Genomic DNA, 17,602 nt, shown 5'->3' on the forward strand with positions numbered 1-17,602 from the left:
AAATTTATAGAGCCAGGTACGAAGAATATATATGTAGGTTCAACGAGAAGGATGATTGTTCTATCAAGCGATGACCAAACACCAGCGCAATGATATCATCACAAATTAACATTCTGTCAATTGATGAAATAATATTTCTGGACTATGAATATAATAGTCATAATAATGCCTTAGATCCTGCCAAGTCGCCTCTAAATTTGGTATCGTGTAATTATTAAACTTTTTGTAAGGGAGAAAAAAGTGTCCTGTGTACGGTCTAGCAATCCCAAGTTCCACAGCATGTGTGAGGCCTGCTCACTACAAGGGCGCAAGACCTTCTATTAGGCATTTCAAATAAATGCTTCATTGCATTGTCTCCTCTGATACTTCACAAAAGGCCTATGTTTGAGCCCATTGTGCGTATTATGTTTCCAAGCTCTCGGACTGTCTCTGGATCTCTTGGCAATGTGTGACCTTTTCCATGATCGAAGAGGTACGCATTGTCCATATCGCACACATTGTACAGCGAGATACATCCTGCAAGATATGGGTCTAACGAGCCAACTAAATAGAACGTCAGAGAATGTTTATGGTGCATTTGAGAATTGTTTAGACTTACTGATGTGAACGGTTGGAATGGTGATTGTCAAATCGGTTTCATCCGCAAGAACAATTCCATCAAATTCTGGTGTCATTGGAGGCCACCCGGCAAAGAATATAGCACACTTGAACATTGGCGTTCTTCCCTCGATTTCGAATCTTTTTTGTTCATGCAAAAGCAGCGTTCCTGCAACTGTGGCTCCCTCTGAGTATCCAATGATTCCATCGAAAGGTCCTTCTTCTTGCATAATATCGTATAAGTACTCCATGGCATCTTGTGCACTCTCATCACCATAAGTACCATCTGCATTTGGGACAGGAACGGCGGAGCCAATTCCACCCCTCATAAGTTCTCGCATTTGATCCTCTGCGGTTGCACCCTTGGGAAAGTTTCGAATGCGATCAAGAAGATCACTTCCACCTTCTTCTGTATTTCCGGGCTTTATGAATCGATAATGTGGCCCCGGGCCGAAATAATCTTCATATCCTTCGGGAGGAAAGGCGTCGACTGGACCATGAGCAAAGAATAATTCGGCAGTCTCATCAGACGCTAATTCCTTAATGAGAGGAGCTATTTTAAAGTAAGCATGATTCACATGTCAATAAGAACTGCCGAAGATACACACCAAGCTGCACTCTAAATTTCTGCGTATGGTCAGCTTAAGCACTAAGTTTGCAAGCGATGTTAAGGGATTGTACTTACATCTGAGCTTCCGTATGCTCCGCAAAGACATAGAAACTTCATGATTGAGAATGATTGAGAATAGTTCTGGGAAGGTGAGATTCTGAAATTTGATATAGAAAAGTTTAATATTATATTAACGGTAGGAATGGCGAGTAATTTATTGCAAATATAAAGTTTGATAGAGGTCTTTATCCGGGGTTTATGAAGTTCCTTAAGCTTTTAAGAATGGAAGATCTGGTCAAGGATCCATATTGCTTCACAGCCAGGGAACCCATCCAACTTCTGGAGATCTCTATATTGAAACTTGGATAATACAAACATCCCTTCAAATCAAGTCTGTCATCTTGTAACAAGTTTAAGATGATGTGCACAGACGGAAGGAACTGGGGATGTGATCTCGACCGAGTCGGATATTGTGGATATCCTGCATCTTCATTGAGTGATTGGACTGGCGACTCTTCATTAATGAATCTTAGATCGTTTCTATTCAATAAGAGACCACTGGGTAGAAGTTCTGGGTATAGATCCACAGATTATATGGGGGGTATTTGAGGATGGAGGTGAGGGGATTACCGGTCGATCAGGAACACTTGAGTCGAAGAAGATTGGGAGCTGGAGCTGGAGTGCCCAGGTGGTGGGCGTGAGGTGTTTGTGTGATTGTGGCTGGAGGAATGATCAGGTTGCCTAGGTACGCCACACCAACAACACACAGACACGGTGAAGGCAAAATGCAAATGCACTTTTTCTAGTCGAGTCTGATCTCAAGTCCTTTTGGATGTTTCGAAATGAGGTTCAGTGCACAACACAACGTCCAGTCAAAAGCGTAAAATCCTTGGACTGACTTGCCAGGTATGCACTAATCGCCGGTTTCACCGACCCTAGCTTAGAGGTAACTTGAATCAGAAAAGGAAGTATGTGCTTCAGCTTTGTTTTTGTCTGCATTCCTGTTTCATGCCTCTTTCCCCGTGTTCACGGTTTGTGTTGTAGCTAAGCTTTAGGCCCAGCTGTTGGTCAATGCTCCATTTGTTATTGTTCATGGATCATGCTCACCATATCTTTTGGAACGTGGTGTTGAAAGTATATGTTACGATCAATTCTTGGTCATGGAACGAACGACGACAGAGTTCATTACCGGGTGCAGACCGATGCAACATGGGGATGATAAGACGTGATGCAATACCCAGCACGCTTTGAGAGGTTTGTCCCCCCAGAACCTGACGGGTTTATCATTTCCGCCCTTTCGATATTCCATTTTATGATCAGAATGAATTGTCAATTAGATGGGATGAAAGGCCAAGATTTGATTGACACGGTTTGTGCAATACCACCCGCTTTGAACATGGGATGGCAGCCGTGCGAGAATTTATCCGTTTGCATACCCGACACTTGACCGGGAACTCAAAGCTCATATCTCCCATCATTCTAGCTATCATTTGAAACACGACTATCTCTAAGTGAAGATCAGCGTGAACTGGCGCCCAAAAAGGAATTGACAAATCACTTCAGCGCATGATATAGCCAAAACGATTTACATGTTCTTGTGATTCTTATTTTACAATGTTATTCTAATACCATACGACTTTAATAACAGCAAGACAGAAATGGCGCCTTCAGCGATCACCTGGAATTCGCCCCAGGAGGGTACGAATGGTGCAGTTCAGGAAACGGTATCAGAGCAGACCTTCGAAGCTGCTCCAGCAGAAAGCGACGATGCGCCTGAAGTCAAGGCCTTCAAAGACATTTATTCTCAAGCTTTCAAAGACGGATATATCTCTGGGTATAGCCAACCCCAACTTGCAAAGCAGATACCCATAGCAATCGTTGGAATTTCATGTCGGCTGCCGGGAAATGTTAGCACTCCAGATGAGTTTTGGGAGCTCTGTTCGAGAGCTCGAAGCGGTTGGTCAGAAATACCGAAGGAAAGATTTGATACCGCAAGCTTCTATCATCCAAATCCAGGGAAGGCGGGCTGTTTTAATGCAGCTGGTGGAAATTTTCTCAAAGAAGATGTAGGGCTTTTTGATGCTCCGTTTTTCAGTCTTACAGCTCAAGAAGCAACTTCGATGGATCCTCAGCAACGAATTCTACTGGAATGTACCTTTGAAGCTTTGGAGAGTGCGGGAATCCCGAAACATGAAATTGTTGGGAAGGATGTGGGTGTATTCGTCGGTGGCTCATTTTCAGAGTACGAATCCGCATCATTTGTGGACACCGATAATATTCCTATGTACCAAGCTACAGGTAGATAACTCTTTTTGATCACACACTGTGCTTTACTAAATAATCAATCTAGGATGCGCTTTTGCCATGCAGTCAAATCGTATTTCTCACTTCTTTGATTTACGAGGGCCTAGTTTTACCATGGATACTGCGTGCTCTTCGAGTTTGGTTGCCTTACATCAGGCTTGCCAGAGTATTCGAAACGGAGAGTGCAAATCGGCTATCACTGGTGGATGCCATCTCAATATGCTACCAGAAAATTGGATCTCGATGTCAAATTCTCGGTGAGTCTGCCATAACTCTATAGCGTTCCGGGATCCCATCTAATATACACAGTTTATTTTCCGATGAAGGAAGATCTTTTTCTTTTGACAGCCGAGGCACTGGTTATGGACGCGGTGAGGGTTGTGGTTTGGTTGTTTTGAAACCTTTAGAGCAAGCTCTTAAGGATAACGATAACATCAGGGCCGTGATAAGAGGAAGCGGCATCAATCAAGATGGTAAAACTCCCGGAATAACTATGCCTAATGGTTCTGCACAAGGTAAGTCCAGAGAGTATTCCAATTGAGATTGCCTTCCGTAATGTTGACCGAATTAGAATCGCTCATGAAATGGGTCTACGAAAGTGCTGGTATCGATCCAAAAGACACAGGTTACGTGGAAGCTCACGGAACCGGTACTAAGGTTGGAGATCCTATAGAAGCTACCGCTCTGTATAATGTATTTGGAGAAGGCAGAAATGCCAGAAACCCCCTCTTCATTGGATCCGTGAAATCAAACATTGGACATCTGGAAGCTGCTTCTGGTGAGTATCACTTGGTTATCCTCAATTGCCCAAAAGGCTAAGAAATATCTCGCAGGTATCATATCCGTGATTAAGGCAGCTATGATGCTTGAAAGAGGCTTCATCTTGCCTAATCACGACTTCAAGACGCCCAATGAGAATATACCCTTTTCAAAATGGCATTTGAAGGTTGGTCATAGATCAACCTATAGTAGACTGACTTAATGCTGATTTTCCATAGGTTCCGATCAGTCAACGCCCGTGGCCAAGAGCTAAGAAGTTTGCTAGTGTAAACAACTTTGGGTTTGGAGGTACAAATGCACATGTTGTTTTAGAACGAGCGCCTTTCATAGCTAAACTTGAGCCCGAATCTAGCGAGAAAGCGCTGCAAGGTAGAAGAATGATCGCCTTGTCCGCGAACGATAAAGGAGCGCTAGAGGCACTCATGAAGAACATTGGAATCTATTTAGAAAGAAGACCGGAATTCTTTCAAAATGGTCTAATGAGCAACGTTGCTTACACACTTGGACAACGAAGATCTCTGTAAGTACTCATTTCATCCATCTAGTTACGATTCAAGGTTTCTCACTTGAACCGTATTGTTCCTGTTCCGAGAAGATTGACGGCACCGGTACTAACTTAATAATACTTAGACTACAATGGAGAGTCGCCATTCCGGCCACATCATCCTTCGAGCTTATACAAGCACTTAATTCTGGAAAGGTTACCCCAATGAGAGAGATTGAGCCACTGCGTATAGGTTTCATATTTACCGGACAGGGTGCTCAATGGAATGCAATGGGCCGGGAGCTCTATGAACATTATCCGGTCTTCGCTGCATCCTTAGATGCTTGTGACAAATGCCTCATTTCATTCGGGGCTCCTTTCTCCCTCATCACCGAACTAAACAAAGATGCCACATCGTCGCTTATCAATGAAGCTCATATAAGTCAACCTGCATGTACAGCTATCCAGCTGGCCTTGACTGATTTATTAAGAAGTTGGAACGTAATTCCAGCAGCCGTCGCTGGTCATTCCAGTGGCGAAATCGGAGCGGCATACGCAGCTGGAATCTTACCTCTTGACTCCTGCATGGCTATTGCCTACTACAGAGGTCTAGCGACTGTTGGATTAAGGAAGAAGTTTCCAGATCTTCGGGGGTCAATGATGGCTGTAGGCTGTACCAAGGAAGAGATAGAGCCACTCATCGATCAACTTAGCGCAAAGACAGCTCGTATAGCTTGCTTTAACAGTCCGTCTAGTTTGACTGTCTCAGGAGACGAGCCGGCAATCGACGAACTTCAAGCATTAATGGAACAGAAACAAATGTTCAACAGAAAGCTACAAGTTGATGTGGCTTATCATTCCCATCACATGAGCTTGGTCTCAAAAGATTACCGAAGCTGCCTTCAGTCTCTTGCTCCACCCAAAACTTCAAATGTCAAATTCCATTCTTCGTTACTCGGTCACCTTGTTGAGGGCTCAAGACTTGAGGCCCAATATTGGGTAGATAATCTGACACAAGCGGTTCGATTTTCTGAAGCTTTGACAGATATGTGTGCACCAGGCGATGGACATAAAACTGGTGTGAATATGCTCATTGAACTTGGGCCTCATTCAGCCCTTGCTGGCCCAATCAAGCAGATTCTCAAGGCTTGTGGGAAGGATGCAATGAAAATTCCTTATTCATCTGCGCTTGTGAGAAAGAAGGATGCTGTAGAGACAGCAATCGATTTAGCTTCAACATTATTCACGAAAGGCGCATTTCTTGACCTTGGCGCCATTAATATTACTCCCCCTCTAAATCCTCCTTCATTGCTGATCGATATGCCTCGATACCCTTGGAACCACACATCAAAGTACTGGCATGAACCACGCCTGATTCAGAAGCACAAAAGTCGCACAGCTCAACGTCATGATCTTCTAGGTACCCTGGCCAATTACTCGAATGATCTGGAGCCAACTTGGAGAAATATCCTTCGAATCGATGATGTTCCATGGCTTCGACACCATAAAATTCAATCCCTGACACTTTTTCCCATGTCTGCTTTCATTGAGATAGCAATCGAAGCAGCATCACAGAAAGCAGCATCTAATAATATTCAATACGACAACTTCGAGCTTCGCGATGTCTCGGTCACCAAGCCCCTTATGCTTACTGAAGAGCCTGTCGAAATCACTCTTCAGCTACGTTCCCGCATATCAGACAATTGTGCTTCTGATATTTGGGACGAGTTCAAAGTTCATTCGTGGGCTGCAAATAAAGGATGGACCTTGCATTGCCAGGGAATAGTAGCCACTAAACTAGGCAATCACGATCTTGGACTTGAGATGAAATCAAGTATCGGAAAGATTACTGAAGCAGCGACAAGTGTCATCAACAAATCCGAATTATACGATTCGCTTTCAAACATCGGTGTTTCATACGGATCGAGTTTCCAAGGTATGAATGATTGCTTCGCTTGTGAAAACGCCTCGATGGCACACGTCGTGGTTCCTGATACCAAGCAAGAAATGCCAAAGGAGCATCAAGAAGACATGATAATACATCCAGCATTACTCGAACAAGTCATTGAGATGTATTGGCCAATCATTGAAGCAGGAAAGACTTCATTGGATACTGTATATTTGCCTTCATCCGTTGGACAAATAACGATATCCCGAGAAATAACAAAATTCATGAGAAGTCCGGGTGCATCCCTTCGGGCCTTTTGTGAGGGTACCTTTCTATCTGGTTATCCCAAGGCCACCAATGTCTCAATGTTTGCCGTGGACAATTACCTATCAGAAGCTCCACTAATCACAATTCGCGATTTGACAGTTTCGCCAATCGTAGAAACAAATTCAAGTTCAGAGAATGACATACACAGGGAACTTTGTTACAAACTGGATTGGGAGCCTATATTCCAGCCTTCAACCTCTACAGAACAAAATGGAGCCTCCAATGAGGTATCAGAGGCATCCAATGGGTCAGTGAATGGTACAACGAATGAAGTAAAAAGTCGTGATTATCCATCCGAAGAAATCGTCATTATTCATGAGAGTTCGGATGAGCAATCAGCTCTTTCGACCTTACTGGCCAACTCTCTAGAGCATTTGACAGGGAAAAGACCCGAGATGGGTAATCTATCTCAGGTTGACACAACCGAAAAGCTCTGTCTCGTCATTTCAGAGCTTGATAAGCCATTGTTGTCAACACTCACATGTTCCCAATTCCTTGCGTTACAAAAAGCGTTGATCGGATCCCGTGGAGTACTCTGGGTGGTCAAAGGGGCATATGCTGATTCATCTAATCCTACGACCAACATGGTCACTGGTCTAAGCAGAAGTATTCGGTCCGAGACAATGCTCAAATTCTCAACCTTGGACTTGGATCCAGAGAGCGTTCTTTCTGATGAGAATACCTCCAACGCTATCTTGAAAGTCTTCAAAGGTGTTTTTGATCCAGAAGCTAACGCAAACTGTGAAATGGAATTTATGGAGAGAAATGGGATATTCCTTACACCACGTATCATCAATGACTCAGAATTGAATGAATATGTTCACAAACAAACAAAAGATTCTGCTCTGGAGTTGACACGATTTGGACAAGAACACCGACCATTGAAGATGGCCATCTCAGTACCAGGTGTTTTGGAAACCCTTCACTTCATCGATGCATCATCAGAGGAATCAATAGAAGATAATAAGATCGAGATTGAGGTTAAAGCAATCGGCATGAATTCAATGGATCTCCCTGCTGTTTCAGGGCATACTGATTATGCCGGCTTTGGCTGCGAATGTAGTGGTATCGTTACAAAAACAGGTAGTCGTGTGACCAACTTTGCCAAGGGCGATCGTATTGCAGGAATTGCAGCATCTCAAGGAGTTTACTCAAGCCGGGCTCTTTTGGATTCTTCTGCTGCTTTTAAGATCAATCATGATATATCATTTGAGGTTGGTGCATCGATTCCTGTGGCATTCTGCACTGCATACTATGGTCTGAACGACATAGGACGGTTACTTCCAGACGATGCTGTCTTGATTCATGGAGGATCCAGTGCATTCGGGCAAGCAGCTATTAATCTCGCCCAGACTATGGGTGTCAAGGTTTTCGTAACCGTTGGCAGCATTGAGAAGAAGGATTTACTCAAAAAAACGTACGGCCTCTCTGAAAAGGAGATAATTGTAAGCCATAATACTTCATTCGGTCCGAAAGATCTCCAACAAACATACAGAGGCAACTTTGACATTGTGTTGAATTGTATCCCAACAGATGCAGATACGCTCCAAGAAATATCTTCATGCTTGAGCAACTTTGGGCGCTTCGTCAATCTCGCAAAACAAGAAAATCATCCAAAACTTGGAAGCGGAACCAACAGAAGTTACTCTTCAGTTGACTTGGTATCTCTGGGTATTCAAAGACCTAAAATTTTGAGCGCTGTTCTTTCAAAGATCTCTAGCTTCTTAATTCAAGGTGCCATCAAGCCTATCAGCACCACAGTCTTCTCAATTTCGGATATTGAGACAGCTTTCAAGACATTACAATCAGCAAAATTCGATGGGAAATTAATCATCGCACCCGAGCAAGATGACATGGTCAAGGTTGGTTATTTCTAAATACACTGCCATGCAAAATACTAACAATATCACAGGCCACCCCCGCTGATAAGAGAAGCAAGATACTTCGCCCAGATGCCACATATATTCTCATTGGAGGAACTGGTGGTTTGGGCCGAAGTATGGCTAGATGGATGGTTAGCAAAGGTGCCAAGCATCTTGTTCTTGTGTCCAGAAATGGCTCCGTCACTGGGAAAGTTAAGAAGATGGTTGATGATCTCAGTACTGTTGGTGCCAATATCGTAATTCGACGTTGTGACGTGTCAGATAGCGAGGCAGTGAATAATTTGGTCACGAATGAGCTTACCGATCTGCCTGAAGTCAGAGGTGTCATTCATGGAGCTATGGTCCTACGAGTAAGTACAACGGTCTGGTGATATTTGAATATAACTAACAGGAGCAGGATGTTCTATTTGAGAAGATGATGTACGAAGAATATACTTCGGTTATTGAATCTAAAGTTCAAGGTGCTTGGAACTTCCACAATGCTCTCAAGTCGCAAAAATTGGATTTTTTCGTCGCTATTTCTTCGGCCGCCGGTGCAGTGGGAAACAGGGGTCAGGCTTCGTATGCTGCGGCCAATACATTCCTAAACGCATTTGTCCAATATCGTCTCGCTCAAGGCTTGCCTGCCTCATCCCTGGATCTTACCGCCGTGTCCGACGCCGGATATCTCGCGGAAAACCTCGACGCAGCAGCCGAAGTAAGCAAAAATCTCGGAAGTGACACTATATGCGAAGCAGAGGTATTAGCACTTCTCGGGGCTGCCATTACTGGTCGTTTGGCTAGTACATGCAACAATCACACAATAACGGGAATGCGTATCACCACTCCACCACCATTTTGGACTAATGATGCCAAATTTAAACATCTACGACTCGCTCACGAGGCTCTTTCGTCATCTCTCTCCGATTCTCCATCAGCCAACATATCCTTCAATGCCGCACTCAAGAACGCCACTACAATTGAGGAAGCGCAGGAAGCCGTTACACGAGGATTATTACATATTTTACCTTGTGTTTTGATGTTGGAAGCAGAAGATATGGATGTTACACGAAGTTTATCAAACTACGCATTAGATTCTTTGGTCGCAATTGAGGTAAGGAATTTCATTGCGAGGGAATTTGAGGCCAATTTACAGGTTTTGGAATTGTTGAGCAGCGGAAGTATTGAAATGTTGGCGAGAGGTATTTGTGGAAAGAGTAAATTGTGTAGTTTTTAGACGATATCATGGAACCTGGCTGGCTGGGTGTGAGTTGGAATTATAGAAGTTAATATCTTTTTAAGGCTTACTTGTGGCTCAAACTATAATTTAAACCAATCATCTCAATTTATCAAGTCAATGTGCTTATCAATACGATCTCGTTCCCTTTTTCCTTGGCCATTTGATTGAACGAACCTTAATCGCAGACCGTGCAGCCCGAATTGAGAACAGCAATCATCACGAATAACGAATAACGGACGTTCCCTCAGCTCTCAGGGGCCTAATATTTCCGTCCAGAGATGACCAATCAAAGTGGATTGAAGGTACTTGACCCAACACTCCGGATCCGAACGCTAATTCTATCTAATCCGAAGTAATCGTAACTCCTGAGTCTCTTCTGTTCTTTTTTGGAATACACAACTAAAATGAAATACTAGATACCTAGCCAACCATTTCAGAATAACAAACAAGGAACTTCATAACTTTTATAGAACAACATAAAGTAAATTTCTCAACGCCTTATGATATACCCCTAGCGAGGGGATTGAGAGCTGATGCGATTACTAAGCTTGGCGATCAAACGCTTGGTCCTTTTTCTCTTGGCCCCTAGCTCACTGCTCCTCTCATCTTAATGAATGAAGGTGGTTTCATGTCAGCTAAAGATGGTCTTTTATGTCAATTTATCGACATCTTCTGCTTTTGTTGGTATGGACTTTGGATGACAATCAATAACGTTGCTTGAGTACATGATATTGTAGTATCTGTTTGACTCCATTTGTTTATCGGACAGCCACAATTTCTTGGTATCAGCAGCCATATAAATACCTTACAGCATCAATCTGTATAAAAATCAATAACTATCCAAGTGTGAGCTATCTTTTACGCAACTCACATACCTACATTGAAGATGTCTACAACCCCAATTTCGCCTGGGACTCCCACTCCCCACAGTCATCACCACAGAGGTCATCGACTTCGCAATTTCATGCTTCCCAATGGCCGAAAAGTGCACATAGCGCCATCTCCAGAAGAAGCTGATCTCCTCCGTCGACGTCTCAGCACCATAGAAAAAGATCAACCTTTTGATCTCGTCATCAATGGATCTCCTGAACATCTCGACGCGCTTCGAACCGCGCATAGTCATCATGAATCTAAGCGACAGGCACTAAAAGATAAGCACGGTGACGCTTATGATGAATTCGAAAATGTGAAATTAGAACTAGAAACCTTGGGCTCAGAGCTTCATATGTTGACAGATCATTCCGTGGCATTGGATGCGAATTTTTCGAAATATGGGTATAGTGCGCATTTGAGAACTTATGATGATGGGCCGGAACACACCAGTCGGGCGAGCTCGTTATATCATGGACCTGATGATCATGAAAAGAAGGATTGGGCAGCAGAAAAGAGGAAGGGGAGAATTGTGAAACTATATAAAAAGGTGAAGTCTAACAACGATATTAATGCACACTCATTTTGTTTTCTCCTCGTTGTATTCGAACTAACAGCATCTCAGCCCACTGTCAGGCAATATTTTCACCGCGGTTTACTATGGAGAGCATCAGGAACTACTGAAGTAGCATCATTTGAACTCTTTGTGGACCTTTTATACGTCGGTATTCTCGCTATAAACGGAGATCATGCCGCTGAAAGTCCCACTGGATATGAGCTCCTAAGATTTGTCATAACCTTTATCATGAGTTGGAAGATTTGGAGCGATCTGGCTCTTATTATCTCTTGGTTCGAAACCGATGACATAGCTCAAAGAATCTCAATAATGTTTGTCATGGCGTGTTTACTTGGGTGAGTGAAAACGTATATTCATCTAATGCTTCTTTCTATATGCTGTCATCAATGCGCACTTATTTTCATGCTAATCTTAGATAGTCTCACCACAAATATGTTGGAAGCCTTCGAAAACGCATACGCAATGCTAGTAGCATTCTATCTAACCGCTCGGCTTTTCATGGGCTCATATTATTTATTTCTCGCATGGCTTATACCCATGGTTCGAGGCATGCTAATAGCTCAAGCCATCATTATTCTGATCCCCAGTATTCTTTGGATAGGAAGCATCTACGTCGATTTACCCCAAAGATTCGCCATCATTGCTGTTGCCATATTCATAGATTTAACAGGGGCGGTAGGTGTAGTATTCCTCGTTCGAGGTTCTAAATTCATTTCAACCAGACTGGCCGAGTGGACCGATCGAGTATTTGAATTCTACCCTGCTACAAATATCGAACATAAAACTGAGAGAACAAACGCATTTGTGACATTGGTCTTTGGCTATTCAGTTGTCGCTATTATCTATCAAAACGCAGCGTCATTTGGGCTAAATGCATTCTTTGGAAAAGCCGTTCTGGGCCTCATTCAAGCATTTGTTTTTAATTGGATATATTTTGATTTAGACGGTATGGATCTTTTTGCGCATGCTATTCGACGAGATGCTATCGCTTCTATCATCTGGAGTTTTGCACATTTACCCTTTATTATGAGTTATGTTCTAGGGGGTGCTGCACTTTCTAGACTCGTTGTTGCGAGAGATTGTGGTGATACTTCTCTTGAGAGTCTGACGGAAGCATACCAGGAGAAATCTGAATCTGAGATTTCTCATGGGTTGCGTTGGTTTTATTGTGCTGGTTTCGGGGTTGCACTCTTTTGTATGGGTATGACCTCCCTTTCACTCTCTCCACCAGTGGTGTATGGATTGACAGGACACTGCAGAAATCGATTCGGAAATATCTCTTAACATGTCGATTCGCATATCTTAGGAATTGTTACAATATCTCATGAGAGATCGAACAATGAAAAGATAGATTGTGAAGTCATGAAATGTCGAAAGTCGAGAAGTGTCCCGTCATACCATGCACTCATTAGTCTTCATATCCCTCAACTGACCTTTTCCCTTTAGGTATCATATCGGCCTGCCACATCCATAAAAAAGACCACCACGGCATTCGACTCGCTAAACGCTACCGCCTGGTAAACCGTCTCATTGTCTGCATAATACTCATATGTCTTCCTCTCTCATCCCTAGATTCCCTCACACTGATTTCCACTGTCACCGGATTGGTCGTCTGGGTACTCGTGCTGGAGCTATGGGGCCATAGTTGTCCGGATGAAACATTTTTTGGAGGTGGAAAGAAGTGCGGATATACGGCAAAGTGTAAGATATCGAGAAAGGAATTAGAGAAGAAAGCAAGGATGGGAGAGGTGCTAAAACTCATGGAGTTGGGTGGTGGCGAGGGAGGCTTTTATGAGGGAAGTTGATGGGTAGAAGGGATTTAAGTGGATCTAAAGACTATGGGAAGATGAATATAGGTTCAAAAATTAGAAGTGGTCAGTGATTCAACTAATTATATTCGTTCATTGTGGGAATATACAAGGAGATACACGACTTTTCGCATTACGAATACGCCGTTCTGTCGCCGCGACCCTTTACCAATGCAATGGGGAGAAAACTCTAATTAAAACTTTCTGCATGTTTGGGTCGCACATCTGATAACTATTGATATCTTGCAGATGCAATGCGATGCGCGCTTCACCGAGTCTTCTCTTGGCATCATCGATCCTTGATTCGCAGTCGTATCACCGTTTTTGATATGGCGACCTGCATATGTTCGACATCTGGATAAAAATGGATTGGTCAATGGTCGATCATTTACGTTGCTTAGTTACACGGACTGCAGGTTGTTGAGGGGATGGCAATTGACCAATCGGGAATGTTGGATTCAATTGGTGTTAGAATGTAGTGTCGGTTTTTTTTACTTTATGAGTTCGCTGTTCCCGATTTATGTTTCGAAAAGCTTATAAATTCATAGGTTTGCGGCATTCAAAAGTTGATCTCTGGTTTCGTTTTTGAGATTTTGAATCTTTAGTGTATCTTGAGTATATACTGTGTGTGCTACTTGTCAATCTATCACGATGATTTCCCCCCCCCTTTCACTCCCCATCATTCTCTCACTCTTCACTCTCAGCACCGCTCTCCCACAATCTCCTCCAGACACCAACCTCACCTATAACCCAGGATCCTGGCACCGACTCCCATCCATCCCCCTCTATCCCCGTCAAGAACACACAACCGTATATCTAGACCCCTACATCTACATTCTCGGCGGCATCATCCCCTCCAACTCCACCAGTGACCCCTATCCTACCACAACCCTCATGCAGCGCTTCTCCCTCACAACCAATACATGGTCCCGTGCGGCCGACCTCCCCCTCCCCCTCAACCACGCCAACGCCGCCATCCTCAACGGCGCCATCTATCTCCTCGGCGGCCTTACCCCCTCTCCCGCCGGCACCTGGCTCGCCAGCCGCACCTGCTACCGCTACGACCCCAGCAGCAACACCTGGTCGCAACTCTTCACTTCCATTCCCTCCGGTCTCCAAATCGGCGCTGCAGCCGTCGCCCGTCGCGGAAACACCATCTATCTCGCTGGGGGACTCACCTCTCTCAACGTCTCCGAAACCTACCAACCCAGCGTCTCCTATTTCACCGCCTACACATCCGGTTTCGAGCGATGGACTTCTCTTCCTGATCTCCCCGAACCGAGAGATCATGCCGGAAAGGGGTTTATTGGGGATAATGGCCCGTTTTATGTTATTGGGGGAAGAGCGTTTGGACATGATAATGTGGTGGGAACGAATTATATGTATGATTTTCAGGTTGGGGGGTGGAGCGAGAAAAAGGGGATGCTGACCCCGAGAGGGGGGGTGGCTAGTGCGGTGGTGGGAGAGAGGATTTTTGTTGTAGGGGGGGAGGGGAATAGGGAGAGCGAGAGGGGGGGTTTTTGCGGAGAATGAGGGGTATGATGCTGAGAGGGATGAGTGGAGGAGTTATGCGCCGATGGATGTTCCGAGGGTATGTTTGTGTTTCTCTTCTTGTTGACTTTGAGGATTGTTCGTTCTGAGGGCTTTTCTTGGATTTCTCGTGTCTTGTTTCCATCCTACCTGCCCCTTTTCCACTCTTCCCCCTTTTCACACCCCTTCATTTTTCTTTTAAGTGACACTCAAATCCCCCTTAAGCCTCAACCCCAAATTCCACAATAACGATTCCTACTAACCTCCTCTTCCCCTCTAGCACGGAACATCCGCAGTAGCCGTCGGAAACAGAATCTACGTTCCCGGCGGAGGATTAACAGAAGGGGGAGATCCCACCGATTACTTCAGTTATTTTGAGGTTCCTTATTAGTTTTTTTTAAACATTGGTCGATATGGAGATAATCAAGTATGAAATATGAGAGGGAGAAGAGAGGTGGTGATCAGGAATTAGGATGCAGCTCCAAGTTAGTTATTTTTGGTAAATTGTTGCAAAAACTTTGTGTGATATGATGTGATGTAGTGGGATTGACGAGGTTGCTGGACTGGAACTCGGATACATATGAATGGGTTGATTGAAATACATACATACATAAATACAGTTATTCTTATAATGATTCATCTCTTTGAAATTCAAATTAAATCCGAATAAATTACAAAGTAATACACACCAATCGTCCTTGCATTTGTCTCTCCCCTTCTCTCTTCTTTCAACCACTCCCATCCCATTCCATCCCATCCTTTTCCTATGGCATCCCCCTTTCCTCCTCCCTCCTATTCCCCTTCCACTCCCCCCCCTCACTTCGTATTAACCCCCACCTCACACGCACTCAACGCCAACGCACAACTTGTAATCTCCCCCGCCCCATTCGCCTCCTTCATACACGTGCCAAACGCGCCCACACACGCCACACTTCCCCACGCACCATTCGTACAGACTGTTGCTACTCTCTTCTCCATGTTTTTCCTCATCTCTTTTCGCGCTTGCGCTTGTGCAGGTGGAGAGGGTGACTGCGCTATTGATTTGTTAGTTTTTTTCTAAGTTTTTCTGTTGATTGAATGAGGGATAAACTTTAAACTTACCAACTAGCAATCGCATCATTGTTCCCAGATGCAGCTGTCATACAAGTATTATATGTATCAATGCATGTGGAATCAACGGTATCGGTGGAACAGGAAGATATTTTTGTATTTGTGTCGAGAGGAGCAGGAAGTGCGGTGGTGAGAGTGAAGAGGATGGCGAGAGCGGTGGTGAGTTGAGAGATTTGGGTGTACATTTTGAGATGGTTTGAGGGGTGTGGGATTTGTGAAGTAGTTGGAGTTTTAAGGAGTGATTAAACGTGTAGTGGAATGTACGTAATGAGAATTTGGTTTGGAGATATTGTATCTTGTACCTTGTATGTGTTTGTAGAATATATATGAGAGAAGAGAAGAGAAGAGTAAATTCTTTACTGTCAATCTGATATGATGTGAAAGAATGAATCTCCTAGAACTTGGGAATTCCTCATGATATATATACCCATACCCATAAAGTACAAGTCCATACATTCAACAATCATCCTCTCCCCACCCATTAAGCATACTTCTTCCCCTCTCTTCCCCTCCCTCTCAGCTCCACATTGAAGTCATGACAATGCACAATGCACAAAACCTCAGTTCACATAATTCCCTACTCCCTTTCTCGCAATAGAGTACAAACCTCCTATAACATGATATCATATCATCCTATCCCATCCCCTCCCCTCCCCTCCAAATGATCATTCACTTCCCAGCAAGAAATACACTTCCTCCCGAGTCCCGAGTCCTGCACCCCAACCTCGCAACCCCCTTTTCATCTAATAATCCAAGCACAATCGAATCAAATGACGAAATATACCATCTCCCTTCCAGGCGTACCCCGTATGTCCACTTAGACATCCATCCAGCGCCATCCATCACAGCCCTAATGATCAGACGACACTATCATTTCCTCTCCGCATTACCTAGTATACTTGACATCAATCGGAAGAATCGCAGGAATAGTAACAAGAGAATTGACGTCATACCTTCTTAAGTTCTCAAAGCTAAGATCTAAAATCCCAAATCCCAAACCTCAAACCTCGCATCGCAACCACATCCATCCATCACGTTTCACCATGCGAACCATTCCACCACGCTATTCTTAAAAATAAAAATAAAATACAATTCAATAATGACAATAAGAAAAGTACCTCTCAGCATTCAGAACCACTTGTTATTCAAACTTGATATCATGTATCCACCCGCTGATAAAAATCAAAGTCTGACGTCTTCCTCGATATCCTACATTATACATAGCTACCCAAGTACCCATCTAGAGTACCTACCTAGGGATTTTCTACCCTCAACCCTAGCACCCTAACTGAAGCCGATGCGAGTCTATGCATCTATGCATCCATCCAATTACCAGTAAATACATATCCACATCCCCATCCACACGCATCCCAACTCAGCTCCCAACATCAGATGGATATGAAACACGAGATCTGAATCATGACATGTACATTCACATTCACAACCCTATGAGCAGTGAGCAGTGAACAATACACAATGACTTCATTATCATCGTCATCATCATCACTACTATCTATCTCTTCAGATCTTCGCATCTTCAGATCTCGATACTTATCAAGACGTCAATCTTCAAATCTACTCTCTCCCCTCTACCTCCCTCTCCCCCAAAAACAAA

At 43.9% G+C, this 17,602-nt stretch overlaps 5 protein-coding genes across 5 annotated transcripts; 3 read left to right on the forward strand and 2 right to left on the reverse strand.

Annotated features, from left to right (window-relative positions):
- Positions 1–128: 128 nt before the first annotated feature.
- On the reverse strand, positions 129–2,011 carry EAF01_007728 (uncharacterized protein). Its single transcript, XM_038915984.1, has 4 exons — positions 1,283–2,011; positions 1,206–1,224; positions 599–1,150; positions 129–543 (listed from the first exon to the last, which is right to left on the reverse strand). Exons 1-4 carry the CDS (start codon positions 1,322–1,324, stop codon positions 368–370), a joined length of 789 nt encoding a protein of 262 aa, XP_038768455.1. The 5' UTR covers positions 1,325–2,011; the 3' UTR covers positions 129–367.
- Positions 2,012–2,865: 854 nt separating this feature from the next.
- On the forward strand, positions 2,866–10,157 carry EAF01_007729 (uncharacterized protein; the record flags this gene model as incomplete). The annotated part of the gene is made up of 9 exons (XM_038915985.1): positions 2,866–3,505; positions 3,558–3,768; positions 3,821–4,026; positions 4,083–4,289; positions 4,345–4,457; positions 4,510–4,811; positions 4,922–8,852; positions 8,903–9,223; positions 9,271–10,157. The coding sequence occupies 9 exons, from the start codon at positions 2,866–2,868 to the stop codon at positions 10,087–10,089; spliced, it is 6,750 nt and encodes a 2,249-aa protein (XP_038768456.1). The 3' UTR covers positions 10,090–10,157.
- An 821-nt stretch (positions 10,158–10,978) lies between these two features.
- On the forward strand, positions 10,979–13,344 carry EAF01_007730 (uncharacterized protein; the record flags this gene model as incomplete). Its single annotated transcript, XM_038915986.1, has 4 exons — positions 10,979–11,512; positions 11,588–11,874; positions 11,959–12,740; positions 12,986–13,344. The coding sequence occupies 4 exons, from the start codon at positions 10,979–10,981 to the stop codon at positions 13,342–13,344; spliced, it is 1,962 nt and encodes a 653-aa protein (XP_038768457.1).
- Positions 13,345–13,998: 654 nt separating this feature from the next.
- On the forward strand, positions 13,999–15,268 carry EAF01_007731 (uncharacterized protein; the record flags this gene model as incomplete). Its single annotated transcript, XM_038915987.1, has 2 exons — positions 13,999–14,938; positions 15,158–15,268. The coding sequence occupies one exon, from the start codon at positions 13,999–14,001 to the stop codon at positions 14,878–14,880; it is 882 nt and encodes a 293-aa protein (XP_038768458.1). The 3' UTR covers positions 14,881–14,938; positions 15,158–15,268.
- Positions 15,269–15,693: 425 nt separating this feature from the next.
- EAF01_007732 (uncharacterized protein) lies at positions 15,694–16,172 on the reverse strand (the record flags this gene model as incomplete). Its single annotated transcript, XM_038915988.1, has 2 exons — positions 15,694–15,911; positions 15,979–16,172. 2 exons carry the CDS (start codon positions 16,170–16,172, stop codon positions 15,716–15,718), a joined length of 390 nt encoding a protein of 129 aa, XP_038768459.1. The 3' UTR covers positions 15,694–15,715.
- Positions 16,173–17,602: the final 1,430 nt, after the last annotated feature.

This window comes from Botrytis porri (genome assembly GCF_014898465.1).
Source record: "Botrytis porri strain MUCL 3234 chromosome Unknown BPOR_010, whole genome shotgun sequence".
Lineage (NCBI taxonomy): Eukaryota > Fungi > Ascomycota > Leotiomycetes > Helotiales > Sclerotiniaceae > Botrytis > Botrytis porri.